At 37.8% G+C, this 26,952-nt stretch overlaps 1 protein-coding gene across 1 annotated transcript in view; it reads right to left on the minus strand.

Annotated features, from left to right (window-relative positions):
• The window catches only part of fam171a2a (family with sequence similarity 171 member A2a), a 67,143-nt gene that overhangs the window by 8,923 nt on the left and 31,268 nt on the right, over nucleotides 1-26,952 (minus strand). The window contains exon 3 of the mRNA XM_087244220.1: nucleotides 11,742-11,834. Coding sequence (XP_087100346.1) covers nucleotides 11,742-11,834 — 93 coding nt within the window. The remainder of the gene's footprint in view (nucleotides 1-11,741; nucleotides 11,835-26,952) is intronic.

A 26,952-nucleotide genomic window follows, 5' to 3' on the forward strand; every position in this document is an offset into this window, starting at 1 on the left:
AACAGATCAGTGTCATAACGAATGCTCAAATAATGTAGCCTAGTTCACAGCAAGCATCATGTTTTTAGTTAGACTGTGTCATCTGTCATATACAGTAGGTCTATGGGTCTGTTATTTTAACTAAAGAAGATATATTTGAGCTTATCACAAGAACTAAAGAAACTGTATTATGTATAAAAAAACACACACACAGTATTGGGATCGGATCTGTATCGGTCGATACTCAGAATTTTGGTATCAAGATTGGATCGGTTCCAAAACTGGTAACGGTCCATCCCTAGTATCTCATATATGTGGAGATCAAACAGGAGAACAACATCCAACACAACAACAACATGTTAGCAACACAGTGGAGTAGCAGATTCAGTACAGATATATACACAGGTTTTAAAGACTCATAGGGGTCACACACCAAACAAGAAGCTGCATCGCGCCATGTCTTTAAAAAGTTTAAAGCACTGTTTTCAATGAGTGTATGCAAACCGGCGGCTTCATTTGTTGTCTGTTTTTTGCCGAATAGAAAACAACATAAAAATGTGGCGTGCCGTCGTGGTACTTCTCATCCGGTGTGTGACTGTCTTGAAAAAGCTGTTTGCCAGATGTTTATGAAACTGTTCTTCTCTTTCAGCCACCATCGTTGTTGTATTTAGGGGGTACACACACAGCAAGCAGCATGACATATGCTTAAAACCAAATTCCATCAGAACACTGTCACTCAACCTTTTCAAACATATTTTTGCCCTCACATGAAGAATGAAAACGAACTTAACTTGAAGTACACTGGGGACCTTAGGCTATATTTTACAACCTAATCACAGCAAATATCTTTAGATTTCTGGCGCTTAGTCTAATTGTATACTGTGACACTAGCAGCAATTTGCATCTTCCATGATAATAAGAATGGCTGCGCCAGTGTCAGGTCGACAAAGCTTGCAATTCCACAAGGATTGGGCTGCAGATGCTTGTACCCCTGTAAACCTGACATTGAAAACTATGATTATGCAGTAAAGGAACTGAACAGTCTATTTGGGACTATTTGCATCATCAGTTGGCAAGCCTCCTAAGGAGCTTGGGCAATTTGAATTGCGCAGAGAATCCTCTTCACATGCAGAATCATGTTAGCCTCCCCTGATGGGTTCTCACTTTTAGATGCTCAATAATAATAATAACCCCCCTAAACAAACACTGACCAATGTGTCTATTTATACTATCTTTAAGTTGGACAATTGGGGGCATCACAATGGGTACCACAACCGCCTCACAGCAAGAAGGTCACTGGTTCGAGCACCGCCTGGGTCAGTTGGCATTTCTGTGTGAAGTTTGCAAGTTCTCATTGTGTTCGCTTGGGTTTCCTCAGGGTGCCCCACAGTCTAAAGACATGCAGTATAGGTCAATTGAACAAGCTGAATTGACCGTAGTATAGTGTGTGAATGCAAGAGTGTATGGGTGCTTCCCAGTGTTCGAGCTCACAAACAAGGCTCATGCTAAATCACTATAGTGCACTTCTCTTAACAGCCAATATATCACCATTTCCACAACAAAGCCATGGTTTTAGATGCGTCATTAGGCATTTTGTACAGAGGGCTGTTTGAACGCCATAGATTAGTATTGCCGACCTTGGGGTCAAGCTGTCTGAAGAAAACAATGAGAGTTAATGCTGAATGCCTGTTATCCACCCTGATATAGATGCGTTCATTTGTGAGAGTGGCAAGATTGGGGTCAGAGGACAGTGATTGCGACCCATCTGCTTACTAAACTGTCTGTATAAATAGATACAAATGGATAAATTGCTCTTAATTTGGTTAAAATTGTTAGCTATATCAATCAACATGTCTATTAGAAGTTTAAATGGTTCATACACCACTGAAAACTGTTGAAAACAATTTATATGGGCTAAATTTAAACAAATTAAATTTAGTAATGTTCCAACTTAATGTGTTTGTTTAAATTCAGCCCGAATAAATAGTTTGCAATGACTTACCTTAAAAAATGTAGTAAATCCAATAAATCTTTTTTTCATTGTAGGAATTTTAACTATATATGATAGCCAATCAGGCTGTAAAGTTCACCCAAAGAACATTTTAAGTGATCATTAAAGATTAGCTATCTCCCAATTTTTTTGTGGCCTTTGAAAGCATGTAAGCCGCACTAGAAAAACCACAGAAAGCATCCAAATGATGAATGATGTCCAGATCAGTTCTGGAGATCACCTGCAGACTGCCGTTTTGTCAATGGTTTGATTTACAGCAGTAGGAATGACTCAATAGCTACCTGTATCTCAATAGGGCCTGTGCCTGGAAGCTGTTCATGCAAGCAGGTCTCGGGAGATTTACATTCAACTCACACTCCCGCATGATTCTCGCCAGTTTATTCTCAGAAAAACACTTTCTCTCCTCTTTCACCCTGCCTCCTTCTTCGGTCAGGGGAGTCATTTCTCATCTCTCTCTCCATTGCACATGTTCTTGGTTACAGATGTGCTTGAGCTCCATCGGGAGAGGAAGACGTAATGCCCCTCTTGGCCAGAGATTGGAAAAATGAAGGGGTGAAAAAATGGATGCCTGATGATTGATTTATGCATAGTTTTATGGTAGATTTAACTAAAGATAGAGACATATGATAGGGTTTTATTATTATGAATATGTGATTAGTTTTCAAGATTGTGCTTACTGCTAATCAAGATTAAAAAACATTCATAATAAATATGTGATTTTGAAATAATTGGTTTGACTTACCTAGAAAAAAAATATATGGTATGGTGGTATATATAATTAATGTAACTGTAATAATAATAATAATAATAATAATTCCTAACATTTATATAGCACTTTTCTTGACACTCAAAGCATTTTACACATTTTTGGGAAGAATCTCCTCATTCACCACCAGTGTGCAGCATCCACCTGGATGACACTGCGGTAGCCATATACGCTTATTTCATGCGGCCGCCATTTTAAAGAATGAGAGCGAGGCTGCGGTTGGAAGAAACCAGGAAGTATAAGATCAGCACTGTTAACATTGCAACAGCATGCTGTGTACTACAACCCTTCAGCTGTTGCTGCAACTTGAAAATGCAGATATGGGGTAAACATCCCTTTAAAATAACAAATAATTAAAAGCATATTAGGCATCAAACTTAAGTGTCCTCCTAGGCTTTAGTTCATGGCACCAGGTAAAGACCGTGAGGACGCTTATCTGCTTCAGCCTATGTAACCCGGTGAGCGATAAAACAATACAGTCCTCTGTAGCACACCCTCGTGTTGTCTGAAATTGTGTTGTCACTATACTAAAGTTTTAAAAGCGTCCATGTCCCGCTAACATTTATGTTTACATATTTGTGTTTACCAGTGCTCAACAGAAATGACTATGATTGGCCGTGAAGGTCATCAGTTCACCGCTCTTCACAGATTGCAAACACAGATACACAGAGACAGAAGCATTTTAAAGCCGTGAAGATCAGTTGAGTCATCAGTGGATCACACGTCTGTGTTTGCACTCGGTAAACATCGGTAAAGTGCGGTGAACTGATGACCTTCACGGCCAATCACAGTCATTTCTGTTGAGCACGTGAACACAATAGCAAATCAGCAGTGTTTAAGAACGCCATCAACAGTGCCTTAAATGTTAACAGGAAATGGACATTTTTTTTTTTTTTATTTCAGTACTGAATATTTGTATCGTGACAAGTCTAATACAGTGATAGTTCATTGACTAGAGTTTAATAAATGGCATCTAAAACGTGTGTTTGGGAAAGATAACGTTAGCTAACTAGTGCCATTTCCCTTAACTTAGCTGAAAATGAGGTCTGATATCCCTTTTTATTTTCACTAAACATTCAGAACGGACCTTTGGGTCACTCGGAAGGCGGTAAAAGAATAAATTCGTGACAATTTCTCTTCGCTGATAAGATATACAGCCAGGTACACAACGTTCCTGTGTGACTCAGGCGATACGTCCGGGTTTCTTTCCACCGCAGCCTCGATTTCGCTGTTTAAAATGGCAGCTGCGTGAAATCAGTCTATTGTGCCAGACAGCACACCACACACCAGCTGATTGGTAGAGAGGAAACAGAGTGAGGAAGCCAATTATGATATGGGGATGGTTTGGAGGTCAGTGGGCAAATTTGGCCTGGATGCCGGGGTTTAAACCCTGCTCTTTTTTGATGGACATCCAGGAATATTTAACAACCACAGAGAGTCAAGACCTTGGTTTAACATTTCATCCGAAAGGCAGCACTCACTGAGCAGTATAGAGTCCCCTTCACTATACTGGGCATTAGGACCCACACAAACTGCAGGTTGAGCGCCCCCTGCTGGCCTCACTAACACCACATCTGGCAGCAACCTAGCTTTCCCATGTAGTCTCCCATTCAGATACTGACCGGGTGCAGCCCTGCTTAGCTTCAGTGGGCAATCATGTTAGAGTTGCATAGAGCTAGCTGCCGCAACAGTGATCAGTTATGGCTGCATCTTCAGCATTAAAATGATTCTGTATTCTAAACTACACTAACTCATTGAAATGCACTTAAAGCTAGTTCTTGTGTTATTATTTACTCACCCTTTATTTGTTCCAAACCTGTTTGACTTTTTTTCTGGTGAACACAAAATAAGATATTTTGAAGAAAGTAAAAATTGTAAAAATTGACTTCCATGGTATATTTTTTTTCCTAGTATGGAAGCCAATTACAGGTTTTCAGCTTTTGTCAAAATATGTTCTTTTGTGTTCAACAGAATAAAGTAATGTATAATGGTTTGGAACCACTTTAGGGTGAGTGAATAGTGTGTAAATGTATATTTTGGAGTCACTATCCTTATAAAGAAGCCTATACAAACACAACCTTTTATAACTGTGACTTTTCCTACATTTACTTTCACACATTTATATTTGCATGTTTCCAAATAAACCCTCAAGCCCAAAATCTATTCAGTGACTTCTTTTCAGGCTGGCATGCTGTTAGCACAATAATCCACCCACACTATGGTTCACAGCTCCGACTATTTCTGCGTGTACTTTTGCTTGAAGAAATCCTCCCAAAAACTCATACAGATATTCTGATGATGCATGTCTGAGCAAAACAATAAGGGCAAATACTGCACTGACTCATATCTCTCAATACAGGTGCATTGAAATGTTGTTTACGACAAAAACGTACTGGTCAGCAGAATAACCTCATTGATAGTCTAGCCGATCTAGCAGATCGGGTTTTACATGACACACTCCTCCCACGCAACAGAGACCGATATGCAACTCTTTAATAATAACCCCTCCTCTTTCAAAAAGCACATTCTACCGCCTCTGCCAAGGTTGCCATGGCGATGCATTTTGAGGCATGAAAAAAACAAGCCAGTGAGAGTTCAGATCTCTACTTTCCTCAGCAAGCACTGTTTTCTCTGGGAGTGTATGGTGTAATACAAATGAGTTAAATGGGTGCAATAATACATTTTTACCTGTAATTTCCTTCATCAAAATAAATCATTATCCAACATTTATCCAACAAGTGAATACTAAGTATCATTCCTAGTTTTGAAATAGGTTGATGAATTTATTGGTATTAATATCATTACAGAATCTTTTAGGCACAAATTTGTAGTATCATGTTTAATTTAAAGTTTCTACTGTAAGTACCTGAATTTGTAATCATTAACTACTAGGGCTGAACTATACATTGTTTGAGCATCAATATCAAAATGTGAGTGTCTGAAGTAGTCACATAGCAGGATTAGTATATTTATTAAAGGTTATAAGCAAATCATATTATTTAATATATATATTTTTATTATTTATACAATGATTACCATGTTATTTTACATTTGATTGGTACATTTTTTGTACTCGAATACTGTTGGACTCCCCAGAAAACCATAAAGCACTGTTTATTTATTTTATTTTTGCTTGTAATTTATTAAGATGCACTGCATAGAAAAAAACTTGATCATCAATCTAAATAAATGAAACCTATCCAAATAAAGCTATTCAAATCATCTGGTGAAATTATATTCATATTGCAATTTACACTACCTCACAAAAGTCTTGTTGCCTACCCAAGTTTTAGGAACAGCAAATGATAACTTGACTTCTAGGTGATCATCTTGTATCAGAAGTGGCTCATATGAAAGGCAAAGGCCTCTAGATTACATTTATTTTAAACGACTGCATCCATACATCTCTGCAATGACTCAAATAACTCATTAATAAAGTCATCTGTAATGGCAAAGAAATGTCCCAGAATCCATCAAGATTCTTTGGATTCATCTTCAGTGCCTCCTTCTTCATCTTACCCCAGACATGCTCAATACTGTTCATATCTGGGGACTGGGCTGGCCAATCCTGGACCACCTTAACCTTCTTTGCTTTCAGGAACTTTGATGTGGAGGATGAAGTATGAGAAGGAGCGCTTCCTGCTGAAGAATTTGCCCTTACCTGTGGTTTGTAATGTAATGGGCAGCACAAATGTCTTGATACTTCAGGCTGTTGATTTTGCTATCCACTCTGCAGATCTTTTGTACGCCCCATACTGAATGTAACCCCAAACCATGATTTTTCCTTCACCAAATTTGACTGATTTCTGTAAGATACTTGGGTCCATGTGGGTTCCAATTCGGCACATTCTGCAGTATTTGTAATAATTGGGATGTAGTTCAACCAATGATTCATCTAAAAAAAAAAAAAAAAAATCTACCTTCTGACACTTTTTCATGATCAACTAGAAGTCAGGTCATTATTTGTGACTCTTACAACTGGGATCAACGAAATGAGTTTTGTCAGGTAGTGTATATTGCACTATTTGTCAGATTTTTCAAATATTGTGCAATATCAGTTAAAATTAAACCCATTATCCTGCAACAGTAATTTGATAACTGAAATAAAGGTAAAATAAAATATAAATAGACAAAACCATGGCTAAACAATATCAAAGCTAATTCTAAACGTTAAGAAATTAGATGATGTTTCATATTACTAATTAAACACAAAATACTAGTTGGTTAAAAATGTACATTAAGACTTCTTTAATTAAACAGAAATGTCTGACAGAGGAAATAAAGTATCTGTGGTATTAAAGATGCCTGTGGATATTCACTGGAAATGTATTCAGTTTCAGTATTACTCTTTACACACTAATTAAAATGTCTAAAGTAGACGGTAATGTCTTCTTCCATGCTGAGCACAACAAGTTGCCCATTTATCTCTGGAACAGCTTGAGGACACCGAAGGTATTCTAGAGCGAGAGCTTACTGAATGTAAAGAGGGAATGAGAGAAAGCTGTTGGCTTCTCAGCAGTAGTGGGGATGGGAGGACAACGCACCATTCGAGTGCATGCAACTAGAATCACTTGAGCACATCAGGGACCCACACACACAGTGTCATAGCCCCTGCATGCACAGAAAGATCGAGCTCATTAAGTTGATAAGGATCAGGCAGAAAGAGCTGTGTCAGGATGCTTACACAACACACAGAAAAAAAGAGCGAGGCCCTTGATGTTCAAGTTTGCATGAAGCACATTACATCATACTTATTAGTTTTTGCTAGTTTTTGGTTGGAACCTGTTTTGCCTTTATAAATGCCTTAATTCTTTAACCCAAAACAAGTTGCTAGATAACATTTGTTGTGAATACATGCAATCTAGAGGCAAAATTACATACTGTGCCTTTAGGTCTAATCCCAATTCTACCTGTTAGCCCAGGAGTCGGGAACCTTTGTTCAGCAAAGAGCTATTTCTGTTTTTTTGGCAAATGCATTTTTTTAAGAGCCTCTGGGCATCTCGCCATTACCACACATGAATGTTGTTTGAATTTACGTGTGCAAGGTTACAATAGAAACGTGAGTTGTTTTGTCCTTCATTGGTGTCGCAATTCAAGATTAACCACAGCACCACATGCGTGCATTGGTTGAAACATCGTTTTATTGTAAACTAAGCTTTTATTCATTTTGCTCTGAAATAATTATGATAAAAAGGGAATTGTAATTGTATTTATTTCTTTTTTGCCTTTATTTTAACAAAACAAAATAACAGAACGGTAACCACAGGTTACAACCAAAAAAATTCTCAACATCACAGCAATTAATGAAGATATGAAAAATAAATATGTACAAAGTAAAAATAGTGTGTCACTATGGCGCAGTGGGTAGCACCATCGCCTCACAGCAAGGAGGTTGCTGGTTCAAGCCCTAGCTGGGTCAGTTGGCATTTCTGCGTGGAGTTCTCCTTGTGTTCGCGTGGGTTTCCTCTGGGTGCTCCGGTTTCCCCCACAGTCCAAAGAAATGCATCACGGGTGAATTGGGAAAGCTAAATTGTCCATTGTGTATGTGTGTGAAAGAGAGTGTATGGATGTTTCCTAGTGACGGGTTGAAGCTAGAAGGGCATCCACTGCGTAAAACATATGCTGTTGGTGGTTCATTCTGCTGTGGCAACCTCTAATTAATTAAAAGACTAAGCCGAAACGAAAATGAATGGAAGTAAAAATGATAACTGACTCTTATAGTATTAAAATAAGCGTTCCACCACTACTCCTCCTTTCCTAGATGGGTGGCACGGTGGCACAGTGGATAGCACTGTTGCCTCACAGCAAGAACGTCAGTGGTTTAAGTCCTTACCAAGCCAGCCAACGTTTCTGTGTGGAGTTTAAATTTTGTTTAAATTTTGCTATCTATAATCCACAATAATTACTATTTTATAGTAGTCCCACAACATATTTTACAATCTGTCACTCCATAATGCTAAAAACACATAAATAAAGTTGCATGTTTATTGCAAAATTATATCATTATGATAACAAGCCTTCAGCAATTTCCTGAAGATAAATAAAAAAAAAAACTGTAAGCTACACAAACCGAATAGCTACAGCAGTCGCCATTGTCGATCTCATTTGACATAAGAGCTCACAACAAGATATGATGACGTGCTGATGTTGTAGTTGTGATCCATTTCTTAGGGGTAAATTTGAAGTCTTTCCCCTTCACACTATGTTTCAAGGGTCAAGGGGAAAAGGTGGAGTTAAAAGAATAGAATTGGGATTGGGTCCTAATGCCTTATTCTGACCCAGCCAGAAAGGCATAACATAAATCGAGACTCATCAGACCATGCAACGTTTCATCCAATTCATCCATTGTGCAATTTTGGAGAGGAATTATAGTTTTCAATTTCCAGGTGTGTTATAGCACTATACAACTCGACTGCAGTTTTACACTTCTAACCACTTTATGTTTGGTACTCTGTAATATTTAGTAAATAGTTAAGTAAATGTTGCTTATGAAGAAATGTTATCAAGTCGACTGGGTAAACCAAAAAGAATTATTGAAATTTGCATGGGTAAAAATTGTGACTTAATTTTTGCTGTATTGCCCAGCTATAACACTGACCTTCACAATCACCATCTTACAACTATAATCTGAACCATAATACTCCCTATTAAACACCTCACTGGCACTGCAAAGCACACGAGCCACCCAAGCAACACAGGCTGCAGTTTCTGTAAATCTTCCTCACGCTGCCAGAGGAAACAACCACCTGCCAAAGCAAACGTGTCATCTGATCATGTTTGTAAATCTTAGTCGACATTTATTGAGCATGGAACATGGTGAAATAGCTCACAGACACCCTGTTCAGTCTCTGTTAAATTGCGTTTGCTTATTGGCAGCTCCTTAGAAACGGGACCATAGTGTTGGCCTGATTATGAAACCACCAACTCAGCAGTTCCACACATCTGCACATGTAAACGCCACAGGGTGTGTGCCAATCAATGGAGCTGCTTTTGAATTGCAAGTTAACCATGTGGAACACAGCCTGGCTGAGCCACCACAGAGTATTATTAATATTAAAGATGGAGATGGAGCATCGCCATCATAAATACTAAATATTAATAAATAAAGAATTATGGCCAATCCAAATTCGAGCACAAACTGTGATGTACTAATTTAATTTTCTTGCTATGAATTCTAATTCCCCTTTTCAGTATATTCTTTTAAAATGATTAAAACAGAGTAGAGATGTTTTAAAAATGAATAAAGAGAGTCACCCAAAATTTTTTATTTAATCGCCCTGTCATTCCAAACATGTATCCCATAAGAAATTTGATCTATGGCAATATATGCAAATTACATATCTGACATACAACTTCATATATTGGGAAAATTTTATTATATATGTTATATTATATAGTGCATCTGGAAAATATCGATAGCGCTTCACTTTTTCCACATTTTTTTTTAGTCTTATTCCAAAATGGGATAAATTCATTTATTTCCTCAAACTCCTACACACAATACCCCATAATGACAATGTGAAAAAAGATTTTGAAATTGTTGCAAATTTATTAAAAATGAAAAACCTGAGAAATCACATGCACATCAGTATTCACAGACTTTGCTCAATCCTTTGTTAATGCACCTTTGGCAGCAATTACACCCTCAAGTATTTTTAAATATGATGCCACTAGCTTGGCCAACTGTCTTTGGGAATTTTTGCCCATTCCTCTCTGCAGTACCTCTCAAGCTCTATCAGGTTGGATGGGAACGGCTGACTTTGTACAGCTATTTTCAAATCTCTCCACAGATGTTCACTAGGGGTTAGGTCTGGGCTCTGGCTGGGCCACTCAAGGACATTTACAGAGTTGTTGTGAAGCCACTCCATTGATATTTTGGCGGTGTGCTTTGGTTCATTGTCCTGCTGCAAGATTAACCATCTCCCCAGTCTGAGGTCAAGAGCACTCTGAAGCAGGTTTTCATTCAGGATGTTTTTCTGATGCCTTTTGGCAAATTCCAGGCGGGGAGTGGCTTCCATCTGATCACTCTACCATACATGCCTGATTGGTAAATTGCTGCACAGACAGTTGTCCTTCTGTAAGGTTCTCCTCTCTTTCCTGAAGACTGCTCGAGCTCAGACAGAGTGACCTTTGGGTTATTGATCACCTCCCTGACTAAGGCATATCTCCCCCGATCACTCAGATCTGATAGCTGGCCAGCTCTAGGAAGAGTCCTTGTGGTTCCAAACATCTTGCACTTACGGATGATGGAGGCCACTGTGCTCATTGGAACTTTCAGAACAGCAGAAAATTTTCTGTAACCTTCCCCAGCCTTGTGCCTCGAGACAATCCTGTCTCAGAGGGCTACAGACAATTCCTTTGTCTTCATGCTTGGTTTGTGCTTTGACATGCACTATCAACCCTGGGACCTTATATAGACAGGTGTATGCCTTTTCAAATCATGTCCAACCAACTGAATTTGCCACAGATGAACTCCAATTAAGCTGCTGAAACATCTCAAAAATGATCAGTGGAAACAAAATGTACCTCAGCTCAATTATCTTTGTACATGTGATTTCTCAGGTTTTTTATTTTTAATACATTTGCAACAATTAAAAAAAATCTTTTTTCACATTGTCATTAAGTGGTATTGTGTGCAGACTTTTGAGGAAATAAATTAATTCAATCCATTTTGGAATAAGGCTGTAACATAAAAAATGTGGAAAAAAGTGAAGCGCTATGAATACTTTCCAGATGCACTATACATATATATATATATATATATATATATATATATATATATACATATATATATATATATATATATATATATATATATATATATATATATATATATATATATATATATATATATATATATATATATATATATATATATAAATGACATATATAGCCAAATACGAAATTTTATGTCATAAAAGTATTAGCATATATTTACATATATTTTATTTTATATGTGTATGTATGTAAAAAAAAAAAACTCACCTGGTGAACCCAACAGTAACTGCACCACATCATCATACAGCAGGAGAGTTGCTGGTCTCTGAGGAAGTAGGTAGAGACTTACGGAGGCGTACACTGAAACACAAGTGAGAGAGAGAAAGAAAACAGAGGAATATTTACAAAAATGTTTACAGAAATATTTTTAAAGAAATGTTTAATGTTTAATAATATATATATATTTTTATTCAGTAAGGATGCATTAAATTGACTAAAGGTAACAGTAAAGACATTTATTATGCAATTAATTATTAGGAATGTATTTCAATTACAACAACTGCAGTGCTTTCAATTGAAATCATTGTTTCAAGAAAAATAAGTACAGTTTTAAAATATTACACAGCTGCAACTCTTTTCATCACTAATAATGATTTCTTTACCGTCTGACATTAGTCAGCAAATACAAAGACCAACGTACAGTATAAAAACAGTAGCATTACATTGAAAAAATAACATACTTTCCACTCTGTTCCATACATACTCAAATGTTCATGTTTTATTTAACATATCAGTAAATAAATTGTTACATGTAAATCAATAACTAACAGATCTAGAAGTTAAAACACACCACATAAAGAAAAACTGAGCTCTATTCATATGAAATAATCATAAACAAAAAATCCAGCATGTTCTGCCTCTCTTCCTATACATTAGCTTAGCTTAAAACCTAAACATTTTTGTTGTTCCAATTGTTCATCTAAACCCCCAAACCGTCCATTCTTTCTTATTGTAAGGGATTGTCTACCCTGGAGAGCACAAGACTTCAGTATTTCCTGTAGAAAGAAACAGTGCAGTATTTCACCAGAGGTAGCTGCTAACTCGCAGGTGTGAGACATGACTCAGCACAGTCACATCCTCAAGTTCGCAACACAGCACAAACCACAATCTCTCTTTAAACATCCTTTGATAACACCACATAAAACCTCACAAAATCTGGAGCACTACCAGCCCATCAGCTCTGCAGACATTTATTTAATAGATTTTATTTTGTTGCAAAAATCAAAGCATTCAACACATTATATATTAACTATTAGAAGCCTGAATCGAATGTTACTCAAGCGCCAGGCCGAAATGACATAAAAGACATTTTAGTTGTATAATAAATGTATTCTTGCATTAAATCTACTGTGCCAGCATCATCTATCTTTGTCACCTAATCTGAATTGTACCTCACCCTTGAGTGCTCTTCTACACTCAGGAAAGAGGACATACACTGGCAGTACTCCAGAAGACTGCTGCATGCTGGGAGCAGAAATCCTCCGTGTCCATTTCCCATCTGCTATGGCACACTATAATGCCCTTTTTTCATTTCAGGACTGTTTAAATTGGATGTACGTCACAACATAGGAAACAAGGATCATTTTCGCTTCATGTTGATTTTAAAGAAGTAACATATTTCAGAGACACAAAAACAGGCAGTTCCCTCCAGTAAATTTGTCATCTGAAATATGCAACAAAACATACCCGAAGCAACGTATTGTACGATTCACAAACATTTAAGGTGAGGTAGGTATTTCCAATGAGACTGGGCAGTTAATGTGCAACAAATTGGCTGAGGACGCGTCTTTTTCTGCCAGCCCTCAAAAGGGCTTTGGGTTTATGACTACAGCCAATAGTCATACTCAATAAATGCGCTAAATAATTATGGTGGCTTAAGAAAGCCAACATACTGTTATACTACATAAACCTATTCTTCTTCTTCGTCTGAGACTAACTTCTATACGCATTGACTTAACATTGGACCAAACTTTGTGATCTCATAACTTTGCGCCAGGTTGTCATACAGACTTAAAGTTGGGCTCATTTAACTCAGACTACCAATCTGCCAATCACTAATGAACTTTCAATTTACTAGCCACACCCTAGCAACCACTTACGGCACCCTACCAACTGTCCCATAAACTTTCATTGTAAAAAACTGCCATTGACTTTACATTGGACATACTAACAACATACCAGTTTGTACTAACATTATACGAATCCATAATAGAAACATACTAAAATACTAATCATACTAGAAACATGGTAGCAACACGCTAATTTATACTAGAAACATACTAGCAACATGCTAATTCACTCAGAGCACCCTAGCAACCACCTAGCAACCACTCAAAACACCCTAGCAACAGCCTAGTAACACCTTAAAAACCACCTAGCAACACCTTTGCAACCACCTAGAACACAATAGCAATCGCCTAGCAACACCTTAGCAACAGCCTAGAACACTATAGCAACCACCTAGCAACACCTTTGCAACCACCTAGAACACCATAACAATCGCCTAGCAACACCTTAGAAACCACCTAGAACACTATAGCAACCACCTAGCAACACCTTAGCAAGCACATAGAACACCATAGCAACCCCCTAGCAATACCTTAGCAACCACTTAAAAACCCTAGCAACCGTCTATCAACACCATAGCAAACACCTAGCAATCACTCAGAACACCCTAGCAACCGCCTAGAAACATCTTAGCAACCACTTAGAATACCCAATCAACCGCTTAGCAACACCTTAGCAACTACTCAGAAAACCCAAGCAACATTAGCAACCACCTAGACCACACTAGCAACCACCTAGCATAACCTTAGCAACCACTTAACAACCCCTCACAACACCCTAGCAACTACCTAGAAATCAGTCAGAACAACATAGCAACCGTCTAGCAACATCTTAGCAACCACCTAGCAACCACTCAAAAAAACATAGCAACACTTTAGCAACCCCTCACAACACCCTAGCAACCGCCTCGCAACCACCTAGTAATCAGTCAGAACGCTCTAGCAACCGCCTAGAAAACACTAAAAACACCATAGAAACCACCTAGCAACACTTTAGCAACACCCTAGCAACCACCAAAAAACTGCCTAGCAACAACTTTGCAAGCACAAAGAAAATCATAGCAACATCTTAGCAACCACCTAGAACATCATAGAAACCACCTAGCAACACTTCAGCAACCACTTAGCAACCACTCAGAAGACCATAGCAACCACCTTGCAACAACTTAGCAACCACTCAAAACACCCTAGCAACTGCCTAGCAACACCTTAGCGACCACTCAGGAAACCCTAGCAACACCTTGGCAACCACCTGGAATACCATAGCAACAGTCTAGCAACACAACAGAACATCCTAGCTACCGTCCATCAACCATTCCAAACACCCTAGCAACCGCCAAGCAACACCTAAGCAACCACCTAAACATCTTAGCAACAACTCAACACCCTAGCAGCTGCCTGGCATCACCTTAGTAACCACCTAGAACACCATAGCAACCGCCTAGAAACACCTTGGCAACCACCTAGCAACCAATCAGAACACCAAAGCAACTGCCAAGCAATACCTTAGCAATCTACTTATCTATCTATCTATCTATCTATCTATCTATCTATCTATCTATCTATCTATCTATCTATCTATCTATCTATCTATCTATCTATCTATCTATCTATCTATCTATCTATCTATCCATCCATCCATCCATCCATCCATCCATCCATCCATCCATCCATCCATCCATCCATCCATCCATCCATCCATCCATCCATCTATCTATCTATCTATCTATGCCAACCGTTTTAATCTTCTTCAAAACTACTTCAATTCCTTAAGTGTTTAAACTACTTCAAACTTTCGGGCTACGCTTTCTCAAGCCACCATAAAGTTTGTTTATGAACTTTACTTTTCTAGTTACATTACATTACACACATTCTATTCTATTCTATTCTATTCTATTCTATTCTATTCTATTCTATTCTATACACATGTTCATCTTTTGTAGGTTTGATTGCTTCTTTGGTCCTCATTTTTATGTTGCTTTAAATAAGAGTGTCTTCTAAATGGGATAAAAGTGTCTTCTAAATGGTTAAATGTAATCATAAACACTCTGTGAGAACAGGCCTTTAAACAGAAGCATCAGGAGCCAAACAAACGCACAGTAAAGCACATTTAGATTTCCCCTGCTCTGACATCAAGAAAGCTTGTCACTTGTAAGAACAGCCTGTGAAACGTGACACAGGCGATGCATGCACATTTACGCCCATGCCGTTATGCATATAAGCACGCACACACAGCACAGATGCCCTGAACAGAAGGGGCTCTGCTCTCTTTAATATTCTACTTGGTAGGTGTGTGCAAAAAAAACTGAAGCAGAGACAACAATTCTGCCCACGCCGCTGCTTTACTGTAGGTAGAAGCTAAAAGAAAAAGTGTATGAAGAGAGGGAGGGTAGTGCGTTGGCATTGTGTGGTTTCATTTGACATCATTTGTCACCCTAGTTACCTTATGAAGTATTGTGGCAACACAATACACAATATAAGGCCACTGCTTTGATAAAACCAGATTCATCAACATTACAGGTAAAAGGCCAATATACTGTACCTATACAAAATGGCATGTCATCATATCGTCATATTACACAGCAAAATCCTCTGAGTAAGTCGGCCCAATAGCCTAGTAGTTAGCGCGGCCACATAAGGTGCAGTAGTTAGTCATGGGACAATAACCGTTTTCAAGGTATATAACCGGTTTTCTGTAATACCATTCCTAAAGTATGTGTACAAAATTTTATTTCATTTTTTTTGTTTATTAGGACAACAGTATCTCCAGCAGAAAAAATATCCATAGTTGCCAGTTTACATTGTACTGAAATCTGTGTTTTTAAAACAAATGAAGACAGCAGAAGTCAGTGATTCATTTGAATTATTTAGCCAGACATGTTTACTGCTCCAAAATATTATAAATCTTTAAAAAAATTAAATATATTGTTTTCAAAGGAGAAAAAGGTTTTTGTTTTTTACCCAGACATTTAAAAAGATTATATTTAAGAGCAGTGATCACAATACCGTAATATCATGATATTTTTATCCAAGGTTATCATACTGTCAGAATATACCAGCCCATGCCTAGGCACGTCAGGTGTCCCGAGTTCGAATCCTGGCTTAAGGACATTTCCCAACCCTACCCAGTCTCTCTCTCCAACTTCGCTTCCTGTCTCATAGCTGTCCTATCTAATAAAGGCAAAAAGGCCAAAAAATGAATCTTAAAAAAAAAAAAAATTGTAAAATGTACTAAGATAGTATTTGATCACTCTCTAAATTGAGTTACTCAAGTTAATGAGACAATGAAAGGATTAATTAGGTGATGATTGAGCACTGATGATGAACACCTGCTGTTAATTAACATAAACACAGAAGAGAAACACAAAACTATACGACTGACGTAAGTCAAAGCCTCAGATGAAATCAGCTGAAATATAATAAAATGAATCTTTTAAAAATCTCAGCAGAGGATCATTAAGCAACTCCACAAGCAGCAGCTTTACTAATCACCAACCTGTTCGCCCTTATTTAAAGAGGGACCAAATACTCTCTGAAAAAACTTTACACTCTGTAAATTTTACTCAGTGGATTTTGCTGTGTATATGGTTATAATCCCATCGCAAACAGATATTTCACACAGCAGTCAGTTAAAAAGAAGTGCATTTCTGCTGAGAATTTTAGTTATATTTTGGAAGTATCATAACTAAAACCTTAATATGTGAAAGAAAAAGTAATATCTTTTTAACTTTTATTTAATGTTTAAAATGAAAATCCAATTAGATTCACTTTATTTGGTAAACAAAGCAAGTCTCTCATATATTTACTAAAAGACAGAAAATATTACTGTACAAAAGGTATTGTACATAAATCAGATGAAAATTTTCATATTAGTCAATAATATTACTGTAATTAATTAAAAAACTGAATAAATATCGATTTACACACATTTACTGAAGTAAATAAACAGAATTAATGATAGGCTAAGAATCTGCAGAATTCTGTGGGAAATCTGCGGAATTCTGCGCGCACAGATTCCATGTGGGCCTACCTATGATTGACCACTGCATTGTTGCATTACACATTTGCTAAAAACAATACAAAACACATAGTATTTAACTGGATTTACACTGCGATACTACAGAGAAATATAGAAATGTATATACATATATATTGCAACACGTAATTTTCAGATTTAAAAATGTACATTTCTCATTCTGTACATACTTAAATTCATACCTAAATAAGAATTTAAAAATATTTTATTTCCTTTAAATCCAATATAGATTTAACCAATAGATATAACCAATATAGGTTTTTAAATAAACATTTTAAGTTGTATTTGTTGGCATTTTCAATAGCAAATTTGTGTCTATCTGAATGAGTGTAATAGGAAGATTAAATTATTTCCATCTAAAAACAAAACAACTACTCAATTTAAAACTGTAGAGTAAGGATGCACGATATTGGAAAAAATATACACTTACACTATAATGGCATGTCATCATATCAGCACATTATCTTCATACTATGATAATAATCACATCGCAAACAGATCTTTAACACATCAATCACTTCTGAAATGTAGTAATATGTCCTTGGTTGCACAAAAATAAACCCTTTTGTTCAATTTATGGATAGGTTACACACAGAAAAGAAATACTGAAAGGATTCTCCTAACTAAATTAGATGCCTATTATTGGCCTTTGCATTGACACATTAAACATTTGATAAAAACACTGTAAAACGCATAGTACACTACTGGATTTACACTGTGTTACTAGAGAAGGCCTGGTACTGTAAAGTGTTTAAAATACTAAACGACACTATCACTAATAGCAAAATGTTATCCAAGATAAAAAAACTAATTTAATAATATTTTACATATTTTTTAAAGATTTCTAAATATACATTTCTCATACTGTAAAAGATTTTAATTGCCGTGGGGCTTCACGGTGGCGCAGTGGGTAGCACAATCGCCTCAAAGCAAGAAGGTCGCTGGTTCGAGCCCCGGCTGGGCCAGTTGGCGTTTCTGTGTGAAGTTTGCATGTTCTCCCCGTGTTCATGTGGGTTTCTTCCGGGTGCTTTGGTTTCCCCCACAAGTGAACTGGGTAAGCTAAATTGACTGAAGTGTATGTTTTTGAATGAGTGTGTATGGATATTTCCCAGTGATGGGTTGCAGCTGGAAGGGCATCTGCTGTGTAAAAAATATACTGGATAAGTTGGTGGTTTATTCCACTGTGGTGACCCCATATTAATAACGGGACTAGGCCGAAAATGAATGAATGAATGAATGAAGGAGTGTTGTTCGAAACTTACAGGTAGGTGTGTTGAAGCAGGGTTGGAACTAAACTATGCAGAGCTGTGGCCCTCCAGCAATCGAGTTTGAGACCTATGCCCTAAACCACAGGTGTCAAATCCAGATCCTGGAGGGCCGCAGCTCTGCACAGTTTAGCTTTAACACTAATTAAACACACCTGATCAAACTAATTGAGTCCTTCAGGTTTGTTGAAAACCTAGAGGTAAGTGTGGTAAAGCAAGGTTGGAACTAAACTATGCAGAGCTGTGGCCCTCCAGGAGTTTGAGAGCTATGTCCTAAACGTTCAGTGTATGGGTGGATTATATAAATACCTTACTCTGTGATAAATCCCTAAAAAATAAATTCTTTAAAATAAGTTAAATAGAATTGTTCCATTAAACTAAAGTGTACTAAGAGTGAAGGCCAATGGAGGACAGATCAACTTCAACTGATTTAATCTGAGCCGCAAGCAACTGCCTGAACACTCAGTGTGAATGACTCACTCGCTCTCTTGAGTTTGCGTGACTTGCTCAGATTATCAAAGAGCTGGGGGGACAGTTAAAACTCCACGACACCACATTTTTTTAGAACCCTTTTTTCAGCATGGCTAAGAGATGAAAGGGAGGAGAAACAGGGGAAGCGGGTTATGGTAGCAAACAGATGAGACTTGAAAATGTTGAGTCACATATCAGAGGACCCAAAAAAAAAATGTGACATTAGTCTAGAGATTGACTGGAGTATTGGAGTGCAGACTAATGCAATGTCATTCAAATGGCTGGCATCCTGTCACTTTAGCACAGCCGTCACATCTCTGTTAGTCATGTAATCCATCTGTCTTGCATTTGAAAAAACTGTACGGATGAAAACACAGATGAAGTCAATACACAAGGATTTATTAGTACCACTGCAGCCACTGCAAGTTACACGAAGATACAAATACAACAAGGGACACATTTCCTGTATTATATATGAAAAAATATTATTATATTAATTGTACTGTATTTATGTTTCATTCCTAAGAGATTTTGACCTTCTATTCCAGCACATCCAAATTGATTCTCTGATTGTGAAGGCCGTTTGAGTACAGCTAACCCACTGTCATGATGATTTTGAGATGAAAACATAATCTACTATAAGACATGGTGCATTAACATGCTAAAAGTAGCCACCACAAGATGGTCATTAAAGGATGGACATCATCTGCAATAAACCTCATGTAGGCAGTGGTGTTTTAACAATGCTTCGTTTGTACTAAGAGACCTAAAATATTTTAAAAAAATCCCCCAGATCATTATATCACCACCAGCAATCTGAAATGTCCTTCCAAATTCTGGCTTTCCACATATTGCTTTTGAAATGTAGACTCATCAACACATCAGACCAGGCAATTTTTTTAATTAGAGCTGCACAATATATAAAAAAATATTGTTAACACAATAATAGTATTTGCATTATCTGTATCGTATTGTCACGATCACCAGAAATCCAGCCTGTGCAGATCACTAACGGACTACAAATCTGCTGGCATATGGACTACAAGTTTCAATCATGCACCACACACACCTGTTCCAGATCACGATTGATTACACTCACACAGCTGGGAGCTGCTCAAAGACTAATTAGATGGACTTTAAAAACAGCACAGGCAGACACAAACTAGTTGCTAAGTCTTGTTATACTGTTTGCGAACATTACAACACTTTTTCCTTGCCTTGCCTTCAGTGCTTGAACTTTGTTTCGTTTGTTTACTTTGTATGCTGCCTGCCTTTTGACCAGCCGCCTGATTACCGACCACAACTCTGGATTGCCTGTATACAATTGTTTGTTCTTACATTGACCATTGCTTGCCTGACTATTATCGATAAACCTGTGTTTAAATCCGCACTCCTTAGTCAGCGTTTGCTTCTTATTACACATATAGAGGTGCGATTTACTTTGCTTTTAGAGCAAAGCACTTGTGTGAATGCACAGAATGGAGCCTTTCGCTGAATTCACACTGCATGGTCACAGTTGTTTTCATGCTCTATGACTATCTGTGGTAACATTCAGTTGCTGCTGTGCTCACATTGCACAATGGATCAGTGACAGGAACTTACACACTGATTAACTTTACTTTAGGACAAATTGCTGACTAATATGTTTGGCATGCAAACCACATTTCACAAGCAAATGTGCATAAGAACTGATAAAGGAATAACGCAAGATCATGTGTGAAATCACAGTTTCAATACGAGTATGAAAATGGCACCCCGATGTGCTGCAGCTCAGATAAAGAACCAAACAGACATGGGTGATCCTCCCAATGCTTTTCTAGACTTTTATCCATTTCATGGGTCCAATCAAAAGAGTTGGAACCAAATCCATATTCCTGATATTGTGGTCTATCCTCTTCTATAACTCATCGTCCTGTATCTTGCTCTCTCATTGGCTGCAAGCTCCTGATTGGTTAGTGGGGCACGAATGTCAGCTGAAGTTCAGATTTTTGAACTCGCGCTGCTTCATTTGCACGAATCTAGTCATTTGCATAAATCGCATCATTCAAGCCACCTCATTCGCATATATCGCGTTGCAAGATGTTTTTCACGTCTTTGCATTGACTTAAAATGTAAATCACTCGCGCTTGATGTTTCTTCCATGTCTGGTGTGAACGCAGCATAAGGGGAAGGGCTAGATACCCCTTGAAACAGAGATTTTTCAGGACCACGCTAGAAATCAAGGGGTACAAAAACTTCCCAGAATACACATCTACAACGGCTACATGGCTGCACACGGAAGTAAAGAGATGCACAATTTTTTTGTAACTTTTGTCATTATTCTGATTTTTTTTTACAACAAGCACATGTTTTAATACATTCATAACAATGTTCGTGTTTTACCATCATGTTTAAAAAAAAATGCTAAAAAAAACCCTCCTAAATTTCGCTATCTATAATTCATAATAATAGCTCCTGTACAGCAGTCCCACAACATACTGTCAATAGATGACACACAAATACCATGTCAGAAAAGTCTAGTGGCTGGGAATGACCTTTTTACAGTGTCTGCTATGATGTTATTGCTTTCTTGTGTTTACATAGATGAATATGGCCACAGTGTAAATACACAGTACAATTACGATCCTATTGCCACATTATATTGTTATGATAACATGATATTGTGCCTTCAGTGATTTCCTGGATATAAATACCAAAAAAAAAACACAACTGGAAAAACTGCAGTAGTTGTGATCATCGATCTCATATGAAGCAAGAGATTGCGATGACATATGATGACGTGTGCAGATGCTGTAGTACTGTACAAATTCTTAGGGGGAAATTTTGAAGCCCTTCCCCTTTACTCTCTGTTTCAAGGGCCAAGGGGAATAAGATGGGAAAAGGGTAGGGGTACAAAAATAGAATTGGGATTGGGTCTAAATGTTTGAAACTCAACGGTTTTTACCCTGAATTACATTTAAATAGATCAGGAAAATTATATATTACCTTTTTTTTTTTTTTTTTAATTTAAATATGGTCATTAACTAAATAAATTATTCTTTAAAAAAGAGCTAATTAAAGAAATGCTATTTCTCAAAGTAAATTTATATTGCAATAGGTTATCAAAAAGTTCTTGTATAATCATTTATGGTCGAATTTTGGCAATGCTGTATAAAATGTAGACTTTTTTTGTTCTTATCTGACAGGAGTATTGTCGGCGTGGTCTTCTCCTGCTTAAGCTCATCTGCGTGGAATAGACGATGATCGTCTGCGGATCTTGGTAGTAACAAATGGCTATTCAAGTAACTGTTGCCTCTCCATCAGACTGAACCAGCCTGGCCATTCTCCTCTGACCTCTGGCATCAACAAGGTATTTTTGCCCCAAGAAAGTCTGCTCATTGGTTGTCTTCTATTCAGACCCTTCTGTGTGAAAATCACAGTAGATCAGCAGTTTCTAAAATACCCAGACCAGCCTGTCTGGCACCAACCCCATCCTGATACTCAATTTGAACTTACTGGCACAGGAACTTTGCCTTTTAAAAATATAACGGTCAATTAAAAGCATATAAAGGTATGAACAAATATTGGTGGGTTGGTCTTGGCAATGAAATCATACTGAACAATATTTAATAATAACACTTAAACCATAGCAATGTACTCTCTAATTGAATTCTATAAATTGATATGTATAACATCTAATAGCAAAGGCTTTGTGTTTCCACATTTTTTTTGGCTGTCACATTTCGGACAGCATCTCCTAATTTGGTGTGACTCAATGGGAATGTGTGTAATGTCCCCCCCAAGAGGCTAATGTCATACTACAGATGCCTTCCTTCACCAGATAGGCTGCTCGGGCACGACATGTAGCCGCATTTGCTGGCTTCCTCCATAACTGTAACCCCACTGGTTAAGTGGCTTCCAGCTGCTCGTACAGACAGCTTTATGATGAAATACACGATTTCACTGCCTCTCCTCCCCAGAGGTCTGACCGCATAACTGGGTGGGGTTTGGGTGGAGAGAGGGCCGGTGGAGGGCACGCTGTTGAGCAAACAGAATTAAACCAATCGTGGTGCAAGAGAGTCAAAAGAGGACATGATCATCTGCGGCCCGACTCCGAGCAGCTGCTCGGTATCACAACGCAGGACGGCACACTCCACACCCCAATGAGTGTTGTTTAACATTCCTGTCCACTTGTGTGCAAAGCTCCATCTGGATTACAGATCTGGATGGTTCATCTAAATAATAGGATGTAGCCAACAGATCGCAAATCACTCATCTGTTTCGGAAAGTTCACTGAGGCCATGAGCAAAGAAATGTCACCATGCTAACACTAGAAACAATAATGTAATGGGTAATAAGCTAATAATATGCTTACCTTAAAGAGTTAGTTCACCCAAACTTTTTTCACAAGTTCATTACTAAGATAACCCTGAGATTTTTGTTCATCTTCAGAACACATTGTAAGATGTTTTGAATCTGAATGACTCTCCATAGACATCAACTGTACCAAGACCTTCAGAAAAGCAACCAAAAGCATTGCCAAACCATGCTATGTGACTTCAGATATTTAAACGTAATCATAGAAAGCTCCAGGAAGAATTTGTGCTAAAAAACACTGTAAATATTACTTTGTTTACTACAAGCAATATTTAGTACTAGCAGCAAAATATACAAGCATTATATTGTCTGTATTAAATGTACAACTTAACCTCAAGTGGAATACATTGTCAAACAAAGTAGTTTTTTTTTCTTTCTGTTTTTGCTTCACAAAAGTGTTCTAGGAGCTTCGTATGATTACAGTTGATCCACTGAAGTCACACAGACTGTTTTGACAATACTTTTGGTTCTTTTTCTGGACTTAAAATGTCTTGGGATTGTTCCAGTCTATTCATGATGAGAGAGCTCATCTAAAACATCATATTTGTGTTCTGAAAATGAACGAAGGTCTCAGGAGAATAGAACAACATGAGAGTGCGTAATTAATAACAGGTGTTGTATTACTAATCCTTTAAATGTGTTTTAAAGGGCACCTATGACAAAAAAATATCTTTTGTAAGCTATTTGGACAGAAGTGTGTGTAGGTACAGTGTGTCCACTGCCATATTGGGGTGACATAAACACAATAAGTCTCTTTTTAAATTTACTGACATTAAAATAGGGTCCAAATCCCTCCCATTCTGAGGCCCACCACAACGTGATGTAGAAGTTTGGTTTCCCCGCCCATCGAATTGATTGACAGCCACATATTAACATGCCTTCACAGTTATACATATAATCATATCCACAAGACAGGACGCGTGCAAAGCAACTGGGGTAAAAAGATCTGTTCAGCGCTCTGTGATCATCAATCATCATGAAATGTGATCAAGAATAAGCTTTACAAGCTTAAATCGTTTTTAAAACAGTGCATGTTTGTAATCAATTACAGCAATTTTACCGTCTTTACCTTATCAACAAAGCCGCATGACAGTAAAATTATAAAAGAAGACCCTTCAATCCTGGTTTATTTTGTACATAAACATAAAGGATGTCCATACAGCAGTGGATATTAACATGTATCTTGTCACATTTGTCATGCAAAAACAGTGCAAAGTTAGACTGTCACTGTGCTGTTTATCTGACGCAGGCAAGGTGGAAATTGACAGGCACGTGGAAACGGTGAGCGGGGAGAACCAGTATTAAAGGCACTGGCAGCAAAAACCACTACATAGTGTTCAGAGCAGAAGATTCCAATGTTCTGAAAGGTATAATAAATAATCTGATGGGTGTTTTGAGCTGAAACTTTACAGACGCATTCTGGAGACACAAAAGACTTATCTTAAATCTTGAAAAAGGGGTAAAATAGGTGTCCTTTAAAGCTGAGTTGACAGTGGGTGTGCCACAAGCTCCACTAGATGGCACTCCATCCTGCACCTCTGCAATTCACCTAGACTACAACTCCCACAAAGCATTGCACCAATCAACCTAATTGGATTTGCATACATATCCTCTACTCTACTGCCAAAATCCAGTCAGTTACAAAAGTCACCAAGATTTCAAAACGGCTAATTCTCATTTTTAAAATGGAAAACTGCAGTACTTCTTGTACAACTGTCAGGATTCTGCCACTTGGGTCTTGTTAATTCTTGTTTTGGAGTCCAGACACTAGTCCTGTCATGTCTTGTATGTTATGCTTGGCTTGAGTTTTCTCAGCTCCTTCATTTTCCGTCATTGTCTGTCAGAAGCCCTGTTTACACTGTCAGGTAAATGTCACCCAATTCCAATTTTTTGATCGTATGTGACACAGATCGGATCGGTTCTATGACCGTGTAAACACAAAAAAATGCATGCATTGGATATTCAGAAATCGGTTTTAGGCCTCCTTCATTTGTGGAAATAAATCAGATATAAATATGATATGTGACAATGCGACTACCATGTAAACAGGCAGATCAAATTTATTGAGGTCTTCAGTTTTGTACGTCATTAAACTTGTGACAATGTAGTAATCCTCCGCAGTTTAATGACGGAAAAGAAGTGGAGAAGAAGTTTGTGTAGAGATGCAGACGCTGTAAAAAACAACAACAGAGGAAACATAGAAAAGGACAGTGGTCAGTCGACACAATTTGTTCCCACCAGACCTCTCTTGTACCCACAAATTTCTCTGAATGGTGGAGGACACATATATAAACCAACTTTACATATTTCGCAGAGCTAAAAGCAAGACAATTTCTTCCATCGGGGCTAGTGTGGCACAGATGCTAGAACCGGCCTTTACACATGCGCAACGTCGTAAATTGTATGCAAAATGTAAACACATGTATCGGATATGGGTCACAAATAAAAGAACCAGTTAATGGACAGGCAAAAAAGTCAGATATAGGCAACAAATTGGAATTGGCCATCAAGACCTGACAATGTAAACGGGGCCTAATATGTCTTTGTATGAGGGCTGTTTTGGTCGCTTTAGCGTGATGTTCTCTTAGCATGCTAAGAGAATGTTTCTTAGCATGCTTTAGTGTCGTGTTTCATGTAAATGCACGGTTAATGAATTCTCTCATTGGCTGTGTGTTCAAGTCCTGTCTTCTCGTGAGCACATGGCTTTTGTTGTCTTTGTCATGTGCTCTCCTGTCTATTGTTTAGTCCCACTCTCCTTGTTAACACATTATTATGCAGTTCACCTGTTTGTTTGTTAATTCTTTCTGCTTATAGCTCCCTCTTGTCTGATGCCCTGTGCCAGTTTGTCGTCTTTCTTTCCAGTGTCTACTCATGTCATGTCCAGTCCTCTCCAGCCGTACTCTTCCCTGCAAGCCCAGTCAAGCCTGTGCTAGTTATGTTTTTTCCCCTCGGGGTTGTTGTTTTTTTTTCTCGATTTTTTTACTTTTATTATTACTAAACCCATTTGAGTTCCTGCACTTGAGTCCTTCTCCTTACCTTCTTGAAACCCTGACAACAAGATTTTACTATGTACATACATTTAAAAAATATATGGGCCATGGTTAACTGTAACTAAAATATGACAATATTAACTAGATCTTTTTTTCTAATATTTGCACATGATCACTCTAGTAAACAAGTAAAAATAAATATATGATCAAATTTGGGGCATCGTGATTAAAAGC

This window comes from Danio rerio, chromosome 3 (assembly GCF_052040795.2).
Source record: "Danio rerio strain M-AB ecotype USA chromosome 3, GRCz13ab, whole genome shotgun sequence".
Lineage (NCBI taxonomy): Eukaryota > Metazoa > Chordata > Actinopteri > Cypriniformes > Danionidae > Danio > Danio rerio.